The sequence below is a fragment of the Passer montanus genome, unplaced genomic scaffold (genome assembly GCF_014805655.1).
Source record: "Passer montanus isolate IOZ18808 unplaced genomic scaffold, ASM1480565v1 scaffold29, whole genome shotgun sequence".
Lineage (NCBI taxonomy): Eukaryota > Metazoa > Chordata > Aves > Passeriformes > Passeridae > Passer > Passer montanus.
The window spans coordinates 4514333-4527943 of record NW_024367596.1 but is presented as its reverse complement, the minus strand read 5'-3'; the positions used below and the strand labels follow the sequence as shown (position 1 = coordinate 4527943).

The 13611-nt window shown below is 43.4% G+C and overlaps 1 protein-coding gene across 2 annotated transcripts in view; it reads right to left on the bottom strand.

Annotated features, from left to right (window-relative positions):
* Positions 1-13611, bottom strand: part of FNDC3B (fibronectin type III domain containing 3B) — a 184437-nt gene that overhangs the window by 38714 nt on the left and 132112 nt on the right. For both annotated transcript variants that reach the window (XM_039713674.1, XM_039713675.1), the window contains 6 exons: positions 6757-6881; positions 4341-4515; positions 3581-3667; positions 2622-2760; positions 2009-2080; positions 1414-1532 (listed from right to left, as the gene is read on the bottom strand). In XM_039713674.1, coding sequence (XP_039569608.1) covers positions 1414-1532; positions 2009-2080; positions 2622-2760; positions 3581-3667; positions 4341-4515; positions 6757-6881 — 717 coding nt within the window. The remainder of the gene's footprint in view (positions 1-1413; positions 1533-2008; positions 2081-2621; positions 2761-3580; positions 3668-4340; positions 4516-6756; positions 6882-13611) is intronic.

The following is a 13611-nucleotide window of genomic DNA, read 5'->3' as shown; positions in this document are numbered from 1 at the left end:
ACAGCCCAGTTACACCCTGGTGTACACCTGCACAGCTCAGTCACACCCTGCTGTACAGCTACCCAGCCCAGTTACACCCTGCTCTACAGCCACACAGCCCAGTTACACCCTGGTGTACACCTGCACAGCTCAGTCACACCCTGCTGTACAGCTACCCAGCCCAGTTACACCCTGCTCTACAGCCACACAGCCCAGTTACACCCTGCTGTACAGCTACACAGCCCAGTTACACCCTGCTTTGTACCTACACAGCTCAGTTACACCTACACAGCCCAGTCACACCCTGCTGTACAGCTACACAGCCCAGTTACACCCTTCTGTACACCTGCACAGCTCAGTTATACCTACACAGCCCAGTTACACCCTGCTGTACAGCTACACAGCCCAGTTACACCCTGCTTTGTACCTACACAGCTCAGTTACACCTACACAGCCCAGTCACACCCTGCTGTACAGCTACACAGCCCAGTTACACCCTGCTGTACAGCCACACAGCCCAGTTACACCCTGTCATACACCTGCACAGCTCAGTTACACCCTGTTGTACAACTACACAGCCCAGTTACACCCTGCTCTACACCTGCACAGCTCAGTCACCTCTGCCATGGCCACCACCTTCAAAGCTACAGAGCAGACAAGAAATTGTCTTCTACACCCACCACTTCATGGAAATTTATATAAACAGTAAAGGAGAGGAGATGCTATCAAGCACGTTAGTACAAATGCAATTAATAGAGCTCCTTCATTAGCATTCTCAATACTGGGCTCTCTGTTTTAATTTTCTTCAGTTTGAAAATAATGTCAAGGCCTAAAGTACTCAATCTGAAATGAGAAAAAAACTTATCAAAGCAGGAGGAATAAGTGTATAGGTACTGAATATAAATCAAAGAGGGGAATTACAGGAATTGGGGTCTGAGAAAGGAACCCAAAAACTTAAAGGATTCAGCCATATGAAAGATAATTGTTACAAAAACCACCTCTTTCTGCATCCTCCAATCAATACAGGGTCAAGCACATGACAGTCTGTGGCCTTTTTCAAATAAGTGGCCACATCAGATAAACATGATGGTATTTTCTAATGTAAATATAAACAACTACAGATTGGTTTTGAACAAACCAAATCTCACTAAATTGCAGCTTGCTGAAAAGAAAATTATGTACACACATAAATGTAGATTTCAGCAACTTGAAGCATGAGATTAACAGCAATCAGTGTAGTTTCACTGTGGTACAGGGAAAACAGTTCCCTTTTTTTTGGAAGCTGAAGTATTTTACCAAAATTAGTAGACAGTTTTACTGTAACACAGGGAAAACATTTCCCTTCTTTTGGAAGCTGAAGTATTTTACCAAAATTAGTAGATAAATCTCTGAAAAATAAAAACCCAATAGCCCTTATTGTTAGGTAATACCCACCTGACTGTGTCCACCAGTGCTGATACAGCACGCCCGGAGTTTATACAAAGTGCCTGGTTTCAAGTGAGTACAGGTGTATTCTGTAGCTGAGCCACTATAAGCCACTTCCCACTGGTTTGCTGAAAATAAGATATATCCAAGTTTAAAGAGGTGGAAAGCAACACATTTAGGAGTGAATAGGAGAACAGAAAATCATCCACAAATTATGTATTTCAGGAAAATCATTAGTACTACTATGAATGTTACTTTCCACTTGAAGACATAAGACATAGACATACATGCAAATACATATACTTACAAATAAATATGAGTATTATATGTAATGTATAAGTGTGCAAATATATGTACAAAAATATAAAGAAAAATATTTCTAGCCATATAATGTAAAGTTCTGTCATTGTTAGCAAAAAGAGGATACCTAAAAACCCACTACAAAACCTTCCCAAAATCCAACCCCAGCTCACCCAGGAATCCTGAAAATACATAACTGTTTTAATCACATTATTAGGACATTAATTATAATAATCCAAAGAATCAGGACTTCCATATAGTAGCCACAGTGTTTTGAAATTGAGACAACTTGTCTCAAGTTTACCTTCTGGACTTCCTTGAGAAATCTCCAGCAGATACTTTAGGATTTCTGAACCACCATTATCCTGTGGAGGATCTGAAAAAATCAGACAAGATAGAAGTGAAAGATAACAAAACAATTACCAAACCTGTTTCTGATCCAGCTCCTTCTCCACAAACTCCTCCACAGGAACTACACCAGGTTATGTGCAGCAGAAATGGGTAACAGAAATTTGTTTTCAGCATGAATTAGACTAAGGCTGCTGGATAATAATGATCCAAACAAAATGTATGGAAAAAGCCCTGAAAGGGAAGCTGTGTGGAGGTTTGCCCCATTAATAAAGGAAGCAGCTGGAATGGAGCTGCACTGGGACATGAAATGGGGAGTGAAAAGTCTGAAGATGCGCTTGAGTGCGAGTTAATCAAACCCAAAACATTTTTGCTTCTGAACACACAAGACTCTCTCCACACCTTTCAGAATATGAAAAAAAAATAAGTTGTCAAGTTCTCCAAACACATTCAACTTTGGGCTGAGAAGGAGCATGAAATAATCCAAGTTCTAACCCATATTTGCACAATTTTATCTGAATTTCTTACGACCCCAGAAAGCTCTGCTACATCAGTCTGAGCTGGCTTACCCCACTTCACACTAAAGCCATGAGATGTTATTGGCCCCTTGATCACGGGTCTGGTGGGAGGTCCTGGCCTGTCTGGGCTGGTTGTGCAGACCAACACCTCGCTGGGAGAACTCTTCCCTTCCACGTTGGAAGCAAACAGCTGAAACAAAAACAGAACGAGTTTGTCCTTGCTCACTGCAACTGCTCTTCTGGCAGTTCTGCATCAGGCTTCTTTCAGTAACTGCACAAATGTCACATCCCAAAGTGTGTGGGATTGTAGTCACAGATACTAGATTGTCATAATGTTTCTTTACAAACTGCACTGATTTCTTCCCCTCCCTCCATCAGCAATAGATCATGACATGTTTAAGACAAAAGCAGTGCTGGTTTTCCCTTTAAAGAAAAAGAAAAGTCACTTTTTAAAAATAAGAAGTGGTCAACTTGCAACAAATAGTTTTCTCATAAAAGAAAAATAAGAGAACTATAACAAGAACTATAATAATAACAAGATAAGAGTACTATAACAACAACTTTGGTATTTTTGTTTCGGAGGTATTTCTAGCTGCTCTTTACAAAGTAATTCAGAGTATCAATAATCACACAATTAAAAGTCAGATCAAAGTTGTGCCTGTAGCCAGTGACACCAGGCTACAAATTTGTTCTGATATCAATGCAGTTTTGTGAAACCCATGTTTAATTTGAAAGCAGGGCTGCAAAGAAGCACTAAGGGTTCTCTCCTCTCACCAGCCACAGCAGCCTTTATGATGCTAAGCTAAAGGCATCATCTCAGACTGACAGCACAAAAACTTCCCAATCCTTTGGGTGGTTCAGGCAACTTCACAAGGTTTTCTGTCCCACTGAGAAGGAAAAGTGAATTCCCTGTGAGGGTGCTGAGGCCCTGGCATAGGCTGCTCAGAGAAGCTGTGAATGCCCAAATGAACAGAAAACACAACACAATGACAAGAGGAAAAAGACATTACCCTGAATTTATACTGTGTGCTTCTTCTGAGATTCTTCACAGTACAGGCTTGCTCCTCTCCAGTGTACTTTGGGTGAAACACGCTGTCCTAAAAAAATACAAAACCAAACAAATTCCCATAACTGAGGAGTCTGAGAAAGTGTTCCCTGTTGTTAGTTGTTAGTCTGTACCTACAACAAGTTACAGCAAAAGGGCTTTATAGCCGAGTGCTTTTAAAAAAAGAAACAAAAAACAACAACAAAAAAAAAACAAAACTAAAAACCCCCCCAAACATCTATAACAATATTAATTATTATTACTACCACTGGTTTTAAACTGCAAGGCCACAATACTTTTTTTTTAAAGAAAAAACACATTGCAGCTGCCCTGAATAAGGTAATTTTGCTGCAAAATAAGCACAAAACCAATCGTGGCAGTTTGACCTGCTACAGAACTGGAAGTGACAGATGACAGAACACAAGCACACCGAGCAGCAGCCAGGAGGACATGGCACACTGACCTGGCTAAGGACAAGCTGCCCTGCACCTCACAGAATCCTCTGTGGCTTTGTAAGTAATCACAGATGACAGCAGAGATTTTCAGCTATAAGGATTGCTAATTCTGCTGTGCAGCAGAGCAAATCACAGAGCTCCACCCTGCCAAGTTCCCAGTACTCCTGGAAGGCCCTCCAAAGGAGCAGTGCATGCTGCTTCCCTGTGATCCCCAGTTAATAAATCAAAACTCAGTTTAAGTCGTGCGCTTTATGGCTGCACAGCACTTACATTATCTTCTTCCTGAATTTCCAGGGTGTAGGAAATCACTTCCTCTGGTGTGCATCCCTCTACTTTGTTCCACTGCAATGAGATCCACGTCACACCGGCTCGGATGAGCCGTGGTGCAGAAGGGGTCTGAGGAATATTGCCTGCAGTGTAGCAAACCACCTCCTGGCTGTACCCACTGCTCAGAGACAGAGCAGAGAGAGAGAGGAATATTACATACAGGAAAACAAACCTCCAAATCGTCCCCGACAACGAAACAAACAAAAAAACCCAAAAAACAAAACAACAACAACCAAAAAATAACCCAAATAAACCCCAAATAAACCCACCCCACCACCACAAAAACACCAAGCTAAAGAAACCTAAACCTCAATGTACTTAGAGAAATATTTCACATTTTCAAAAAATTTGGACAAAGCTCAAATTTCTCAGGTGGAAAAGATGAACACCCAGTTAGGAAATGCCAGAAATAAGAACCGAAAAAAAAAGCAGGATAATGTGTCCTCACAGTCATTTTTACAGATCTCACCATAATAACACTGGAAAAAAATATCTGAATGCCTGAAAATATTAACTTGGTATTAACTCTGAGGAAAATCTCATTTAACAAAGGGGAACTAGAGTACAGGACATAAAGCCTCAAGTGTTCAACTTTTGGATGTTGAACCCAAGATGTTCAGAATACAAATTCTGTAAAATCTGATCAAGCTCTCAAAGGAAGGTGACATTCTTGTAATTTTCAAATCTGTTTCCAAAGTAAAAAACATATTTTCTGCATTAAAGTCACACGATGAACTTCACCCACAAAAAAAGCCAAATCTCCTTATTCCGAATCTTCTTTCTCAAAAATAACCTATTTGTTGAAATACACTTATATTTAAATAAAGCACCTATAACTAAAACCCAAACAGGACAAAAATCATCATACATGGTAAGTCCACAAGCATTACAACAAACCAAAACAATCTCATGAAGTGTTAGATGACATTATCATGCCTTAATTTTGAGTGCTGTCTATAAAAATAAGGCATGTGTTGCTGGTGCTTATCTCACAGATTAGCACAGAACAGCTGACCATAAATAGTTTTTAGCTCACTCCTTCCTCAACAGCCTGAGGGGAGAGAATAAAGGGAGAAAGAGAACAAACTAAAAAAAAAAAAAAAGGGGGGAGGAGTGTTGAAACGTGCACTAAGATATTTTAAAAATCTGGAACCTGGCAAAGAAAAGAGATGCCAGAACTGGGAACTCTGCACAAACCCAATTCCCTTCCACTTCCACTCAGCAGCTCCAGCTCAGCCCCCCTCTCCCTCCACACTGAGTATTATTTCAATGGGGAGGGAATTATCTTGCAAGAAGTTGGGAAAAGGGACTCTGTGCACACATGAGTGGTCTCAGTCCATGTCAGGGAAAACACAGGAACAGGAATAAAGAAGCTTTCTAAAGATATAAATTACTGAGAGGCTTGTGCTTGAGAAGAGAGAACAATGCAGGAGTCTCCCTCCACAAAACACATTGTTCTCTATACCACTGGTGTTTCTTCTGTGTCCTTGTAATAATGATTAGATCCTGTTTAGCTAAGGAGGACAATACAGGAGTGCACAAGGGCTCTGGATGTTTGGCTTCTTCACAGCTAAACCTTTCCTGGCCTGCCCTGCTTGCCTGAGCCCAGGAGCACAGCCTGCCCATGCAGCACAACATCTCTCTGGGCACACTCTGCCCCTCAGCTGCAGAATACACGAAATTTCATCCCCATGCTCCCCTGCAGCTCCCAGAGGACTGAACTAAGTCTGATTTCTCACCCATCTTCAGGTGAGTGCATCAGTTTGTGTGCAAGGAAAAGCAGAAGCTAAACCCCATCTTTCAGTGCCTTGGATGTGCCTGTCCTCTCTCAGCCCTGCCTGTCTCTCCCTTCTTTCCCACCCCATCAGCCAGCCCTGCCAGTCCTGAAGAAGGAAGGGACTGTGCTGCTGAAAAGAGACAGAAGGGCTTTGCTTTAAACCAGAAAAATAAATATATCAAGATTCCTTTCAAAATCTGTAACTCAACTTCCCCTTGCTTGTTTTTCTTGGTTCACAGAGGTCCCTAGTGGGAATTTTACATAACAGATGTATTCTTTTCGTATTAGGAACAGACCACAAAACGCCATTTAACACCTCAAAAGGAGCCTATCTGCTCAGGCTGATCTCATCATGCTGAAGGTACACAGCAATTCCCGGGGAGGTGAAGGGCATCACCAAGGAAAGCCTGACTTACCTTGAAGCATTAACAACAGAGCAAATGTCAGATATTTAGCTCGAAACCATGAAGAGAAAAGAAACAAAAGCCCCCCAGAAATTCCTCTTTATGCTGGCATTGATGGGTGAACTTTTCAACCAGCACTTTTTCTCAGGAATGCTCCCAATCTCTCTGAGGGACTCACCTAGTACCGATGTCATTCTGGGCTGCCAGGCGGAAGGTGTAACCCAGAGCTGGGCACAGCTTGGTCAGCTTGCAATGCTTCTGGCTCCCAAAGTAACATTCTCTGAAACCACTGTTCCTCTTTCCCTAGAAAGAGAGGAATCTGTAATTGGATCGCCACGAAACAAAACCACACCACGCTCGTGTCAGGAGCTGTTAAGTGATATCAAAATTAGATGTTCTCATAAAGGAAGCTGTGCTCTGAAAATCACACAGCTCAGCACAGTCTGCCTGCTGTCACATCCCTTCTCACCTTCTGGGAGTGGTGAGATGTGTCTACAGCCGCAGCCTGAAATGCAATTTACCCCACCCACAAACAAAAAAGTGGGGAAATGATGAATGAAATGAATCTCTGAGTCTCCTCGGCCACAGGAGCAGGGGAAAGGCGCAGCCAACACTTTGCCAGCACTGTCCTTCCCCGTGCATCCCTCGCTGGGATTGTCTCAGCAATTCCCAGTCCCACAAGAGGGCTCTCGCTCCCCACGGTCCAGCACAGCCAGAGCCAGCTGGGTGGGACCTTCCCCTGCTCTCCGGGCAAAATTTCCTCATCCCAGAGGAAAATCCAGCGTGCCAGGCTCTGCACCCACCCCACTGCCCGGAGCACACGGCGTGTGATGAGTGAACAGCGTTTTTTGGGGAAGTTTGTAACTTTGTTAAGGGAGTTTTTTGCCAGAGGGATGGTTTTTGGGAGTTTCACATCACTGTGACCAGGAGCAATGATCCATCCTGGTAAAGACAGCACGAGGCAGCAGCCCAGAGGGGATGGAGACACTTCTCCAGCTCCCAAACACTTCCTCAGGCACTGGTTTGTGCCTCAGCACCAAGCACAAGGACACTCAGAAGTTCTCTCCCTGACCCCACCACATTTAAAACAAAACTAAATCACTATCAGTGCAGCCCAGCTTGGAACACCCTGGGGCAGGAATAAAGCCCAGCTGTTTGCAGGACAGACACCCTAAATTAGCAGGGAATATCTGGACTCATTCTAGGCCACACAAGGAAAACAGGCAGCTTGAAATCTTTCAGGAGAAAGGGCATGGATAATAAATAATTAAATAATATCCACAGAACTGGAACAGCTGAAAGGGGTTTTAATTTCAGTACTCAAATACAAAATTATTGGACAATTACTTTATGAAGTACCCAAAAAGCCCACCAGAATGGAAGCCTGACAAAGCACACCGATGTGCTATGTCCATCTCTGCAACTTCTCCTGACTGAAAAGCTCTGCTGAGCCATTTACTACTTCTGGCACGTGTCTGTACCGTTTTTAATTTTAACTGTACTATTTACACGGGCACCCCCCTGAGGCCAGCAGCCTCACCTGCTGTGCCTCCTTGGGCTCACTCTGCCCTCCCACACGCTGCTCCTCCTCCATGCCCAGAACATCACCACTAGAGAGCTCAAAAATGCCTCAGTGGGACACGCATTTTGCACTGGCCCCTGCCAATTTCTACTTCTTCTCCCTCGGACTGTGACACAGAGGGAAAAACTCCCAGAAAGGTTTGCAGTGAACCTCCAGTTTATCAGGCCAGAAACAGCCACACAGATTTCCAGCACAGCACAGCAGTGTGGAGGCACTGAAGGGACGTTTAGCACGCTGGCAAAGAGCCAGAACTTTTATTTACACAGTGAGAGCCTACACTTGTTCTAGAACTCCTTCACACACAATCTCCTTCAGCTTCACCCACCTGCTCCAGCTGTAGCATTACTGCACAGCTCAGGTAAATTTAGGAGGGGAATTGGAAAAGAACCACAAAATCCAAAGCAAAAACATTTTGTAAATGAGAAAAATCTTTTCAGATCTAAAATCCCTAGCCACAGAGTGCTGTGATAGAATTCCTAGCTACAGAGTTCTAGGAGAGAATTTCTTTAGCACAAAAAATAACAGGTGAGCATACTTCTCAGCTCAGCAGTAATATATTTAAAATGCAGACTATACAAAACCTAATTAGAAATCTTATGTTTCAGTAAAATATCCATTCATCAGTTCAGCACGACTAAAAATAGATTTTTTTTCCCCATGCAAACTCTTTTACAGGTTGAGTTGCCTTAAATTAATTTTTCCTCAACTCTTTAATGACTTCACTGCTTATAAATAATTGAAAACATTTAATTTATTTTGGATTTCTGTTTAAGAATGCCATTTTAAAAATAATTTTCCTATGCTTTTTGTCCAAGAGAACAAAGTGACCAATTGCTAAGCATATGGTCAATGAAACAATGCTGGAAAAAAAAGGGGAAATCATGGAAAATCTCTATGCCTGAACTGAGAGCAATGGGCCAAGCAAACTCTCATTTGTCAGCCTGGCTGGTTAAAATTTTGCCACGATTGCCAAACATTTAAGGTATCCTTAACTTTATAACAGTACAAACCCTGATATTGTACATATTTCTCTTCCAGAACTGGTATTGTACATTCCCCAGACTCACTCAGAGACCAACTGGTATTCAGATTACTCAGACTGGCTGGTATTTTGGATTCTATTGGCACTAATTGGAGAGGCTGGCCGATATTTCTAATTATCCTGGCATTAATAGCCTGGAAATAGCCTCTCCACTCCTTCTCTCCCAAGATTTATGAAAGCACTAATGCTGGCATAATTATAGACAGGAACAACTGGCAGGCTGGTACTGGCTGCCACCCAAGAGTCTTACAGCTTTCCCAGAATCCTTCTCCTGTTCTTTGTACACTCGGCATCCAAGTTTTTAATCCTTCAAATAATGTTTCGTAAGTCGCTTAAAATACACTGTATCATTTCTGCGAGGATTTGTAATCCCCAGATTGCAGAGGGAGAGCGCTGTCTGATTTCCCCAGCCTGGGGAAGTCTTCTCCTGCCTCCTCCAGACTGGGTTCCCTTTTCTCCTCCAGGACAGCCCACCCTGTGAAGGACCATCAGCACCCTGTGTGAAACAAGGACAATTCAGCTCCACAAATCCATCCTGCATTGCACAACGCTCCAGCACAGCCTTTAAACACAATTCAGAGCTCTGCCTGCTATTTCTGCAATATTTCAAGCTGCACACTCACTCAGCACAGGCTGCTTGATTTTCTTTGGAGAGTGTATTTACTGAAGAAGGGATTTGAAATGGGTTTTGTTGACTGAGCTCCCTGCAGCAGACCCAGCAGTAAATAAACACAAGAGGAGGAAGGGGCTGCTGCAGGTACAGCAGGGCAGGAAGGGAGCACAGCCCTGCACACGACTGAAGCAAAGCTCAGCACCACATCTGGGACCAGGATGCAGGGCTGACATCTGCTGTGGCCACACCAGCACTGCCTTCTGGGTTTGGGTCGTGCTGGCAACAAAAAGGAACAGACTGAAATTCAGTCTGACACAGAGCTGTGGAGCAAACTGTCAACAATTAGTGCAACACACCCTCAGATCTCTGCAGAGCATTTACTGTGCCAGTTATGCAAGTTACTGAGTTTTCTCTACACACAAACACTCAGAAGGCAGAAAAGGACCTACAAAACATCCCTAAATTATGCACAAAACCCCAATTTTATGCAAGGCTCTCCTCCTGCATGTCTCACAAGAGTGGCACAGCCACAGAACAAACTCACAGGGCAGGTAATTGAACAAAAACGTGGAGCTCCCTGTACCCAACTCTGGTGGATCACCACCTAGATGCCTGGCTCTGATTATCAGCTGGTATAAACAAGCACATCTCTGCTACCTCCTGGAATTTAAAACTTTGTGGCAGAACAAAATTATCCCCATTTATTTCTATGTAAACTTCATTATTAACTATCTATCATCAAATCATTAAATAGTGTGGTATTGTATCAGTCTCCCTCTGGAGTAAATTAAAATGAGCTGCTTACTGGGTAAGAATTAAAGCTGCTTTGAGCTCTACAAGGAACAGAGACACACAGTACATGAGAGGGATGTCCTTGTCTGTGGCTCAGGAACATTCCTGCCCTTTCCCATCGAGAATGAATAGGATACTCTGGCTATCCATATACACAAGAGAAACATTTATTTACTACCACTTAATCACACAACAAGCATTTCACATCTAATTAGTAACAAAGGCCTGGTTCTTACAGCAGTGCCAGCAGCATTTTTCAGTGCAGTTACAGTTTAGTGATTTTGATGAATGCTGGCATCAGGGAAAGCATCACCTCCTTTACAGTCATGTTTTATGTGTGGTATATTTTTAATGCTATTTTTTCCCCGATTAGCTTTTTGCTTACCCTGAATAATCAATCCTGGCATCAAGTCATCAATTGATTAGTTCGGGTTTTTAATTTCAAAGTTCACAGCAAAAGAGTCAAAAGGTGAAGTTTTCCTTAATTACTAATTTGAATTGGTTTTATTGCCAGACAACTAATGCACCTGTGGTGCAAGCATGTTCCAATCCCAACGAAATCCAGAATACCTGAGACAGGGGCTGATCCTTAGTTCTTTAGAGTCAGTGGAAATTTTCCTAGGGTACATCCAGTGTATCTGAGTGACCATTTGCTGAACTGATTTTTTACTCTCCTATTAAAAAATTGAGTTTCCTTCATAGTTCTTCAGGCATTTTAAGAGATAACAGTTTATTAGCAAGGTATGACAACTCTAATTCAAACGATCGGATCAGTAAAGGGAAAGCATTTGTATTTTTTAACTAAGCATGTAGCACCAGTTGTATTACAAACCATTTAATCCAAACTGGGATAGAAAAATGTAGGATAACTGGAATATCTTTATGTACTAATGACCTTTCAGAGTCTGCAGGTCAGGAAAAACCCCAAACCTCAGAACTAAACTGAAGCAGCAGCTGGATAGGGTGGCACAGTAACTATTAAGCAGTATAATCTTCCAGAATTTCCCACCTCACCTAATGCTTCTGCTGCTGCTTTACAGCCACAGTTCATTTTCTGCACACACAAGTGATGCCACCTACACTCCTGGAGGCACTTTGGATGCTACAAACTGCACCTCTGCCCCACAAAAACAGGAGGAACCAGGTGAGATACTGCCGAGCATCTGACACACTGAGATCTGGGCTGTCCTACAGACAGACAGATGAGCATCTGGCACACTCTGAGATCTGGGCTGTCCTACAGACAGACAGACAGCTGACCCCCCCCCACCCCAGCCAGGAGCCCCTCCTTTGGAGGGGTAACTCTGCTTGAGCTGCAGAACACACTGGTGTGACTGGGACACAGCTGGAGTGTTTGCCTGGATGCCTCCAGCCCTCTCCACACCTCCCGTGCCCGATGCCAGCTTTGTTTCCAGTCTGAGCTGCAGCCTTTGCACGAGACCTGTGTGCCATGAGTGTGGTGAGGGCTCTCCACACCATTCTTTCCTAGGAAGGGGCTCAACTTCCTAGGCAGGCTGCCACTTTAGGGTGTTTTTCCACCTTTATCATCTGACAGATTTCTTGCTCTCTGCTCCTGCGAAGCCCTCTCTGCTTCGCAGCCGCGATTTAATTTCCTTCTGATGGCTGATTTTCCCGTGTTTGTATTTCACCCTGTGCCTCACAGCTAATGAATGCTGCTCTAGCTGAGATCTGGCAGCGTGCTCACTGCTGCCTGGCAAGCCCTCCCCTGTGCCTTGATGTATGTATTCCTTGATTTCACCAGGACACAGTGTGGCCTTGTGGAGACTGCAGTGCTTTTGCTGATGTGGAGTTTACAGAACCAAGCTCGGGGCTGCAGGGCACTGCAAGTGAATTCCCTTTTGTACCTGGGTGCCAGAATTCCAGCAGCTGAGTGCACTTCACCTCAGAGGCACAGCCTGCCATGGCACATGGAAAAGTGACTGCAGCAGCCTGCCAGCCCACCACTGCACGTGATGAGGCTCCTGCACACCCAGCCTGCATCATCAGACTTTTCCTTCCACAAGCTTTAATAGCAGGCTTTAATTTCAGCGGCTTAAAGTTGCATTTCTGTCTCTTATCAGAGAGAGAAGAGACAGAAATCTCTTATCTCTTATTTTTCTAAAAATTTTTTAGAGAAGCTTCACCTGTGGCATTATCTGTCTCAGAACCTGACAGCTACATTTCAGCCAGGAGTCCTGTCAAACCATTGGAGATGCACCAAATTAATTTGTGCAGGGCCATTATTCTTCCATCTGTGCTGGCTAGCTATCCATTACAATCTCAGATTTCAGGGCTATTACTGAAAAAACAAGATAATTAAAACAGGTAGACTAAGGGAATCTGGATGCCTCAATTTTTTCCCATTAGTAGCTGAACTACCCTCAACCAAACTGCTTTTGCTCTGTGAAAAATGAGTGTCATAAGCATTCTTTCTGACAACAAAACTCTTACTAAAGAGTTTGAAGGACAGAAGGATTTTAGGATTGCCCTATATATATCCAAAAGTATGCCTATGCTCCATGTAGTCAAAATTCACATTACAGTATTTGCACTGTATTAATTATCTGCTGATGGTCCTTCTGACAGGACCTTCTGTTGCTTCCCTTTCCTTGGCAGGCTGGAATCATCTGTCTTTCCACTGCTCTGTGCTGCTCTGTTCCTTCAGCTCCAAGTTACTGGAAGCTTTGGAAGAAATCACAAGTGCACAATCAAGGTGTCACAGGTCTAACAGGACCATCCTGGCCCAAGCTTTTGGAGAAATCTCTCCTTATCTCCTTTCCCAGACTTCACACTCCCCTTTTTCAGTGACAACCTTTGGCTTTCCATTATGTGCAGAGGGACAGCAAGTAATTCTGAAGTTATTGCTCAACTTTAGCTCAGGTTCTCAGGGTTTCCCATCACGCAGACCCCACGAGCTGTGACAGTGCACACAACGAATGCCTGCACAGTGAGTGGCTCCAAACACACAACATGCAGCAGAACGAGCAGGGAATGTGTTACTAAT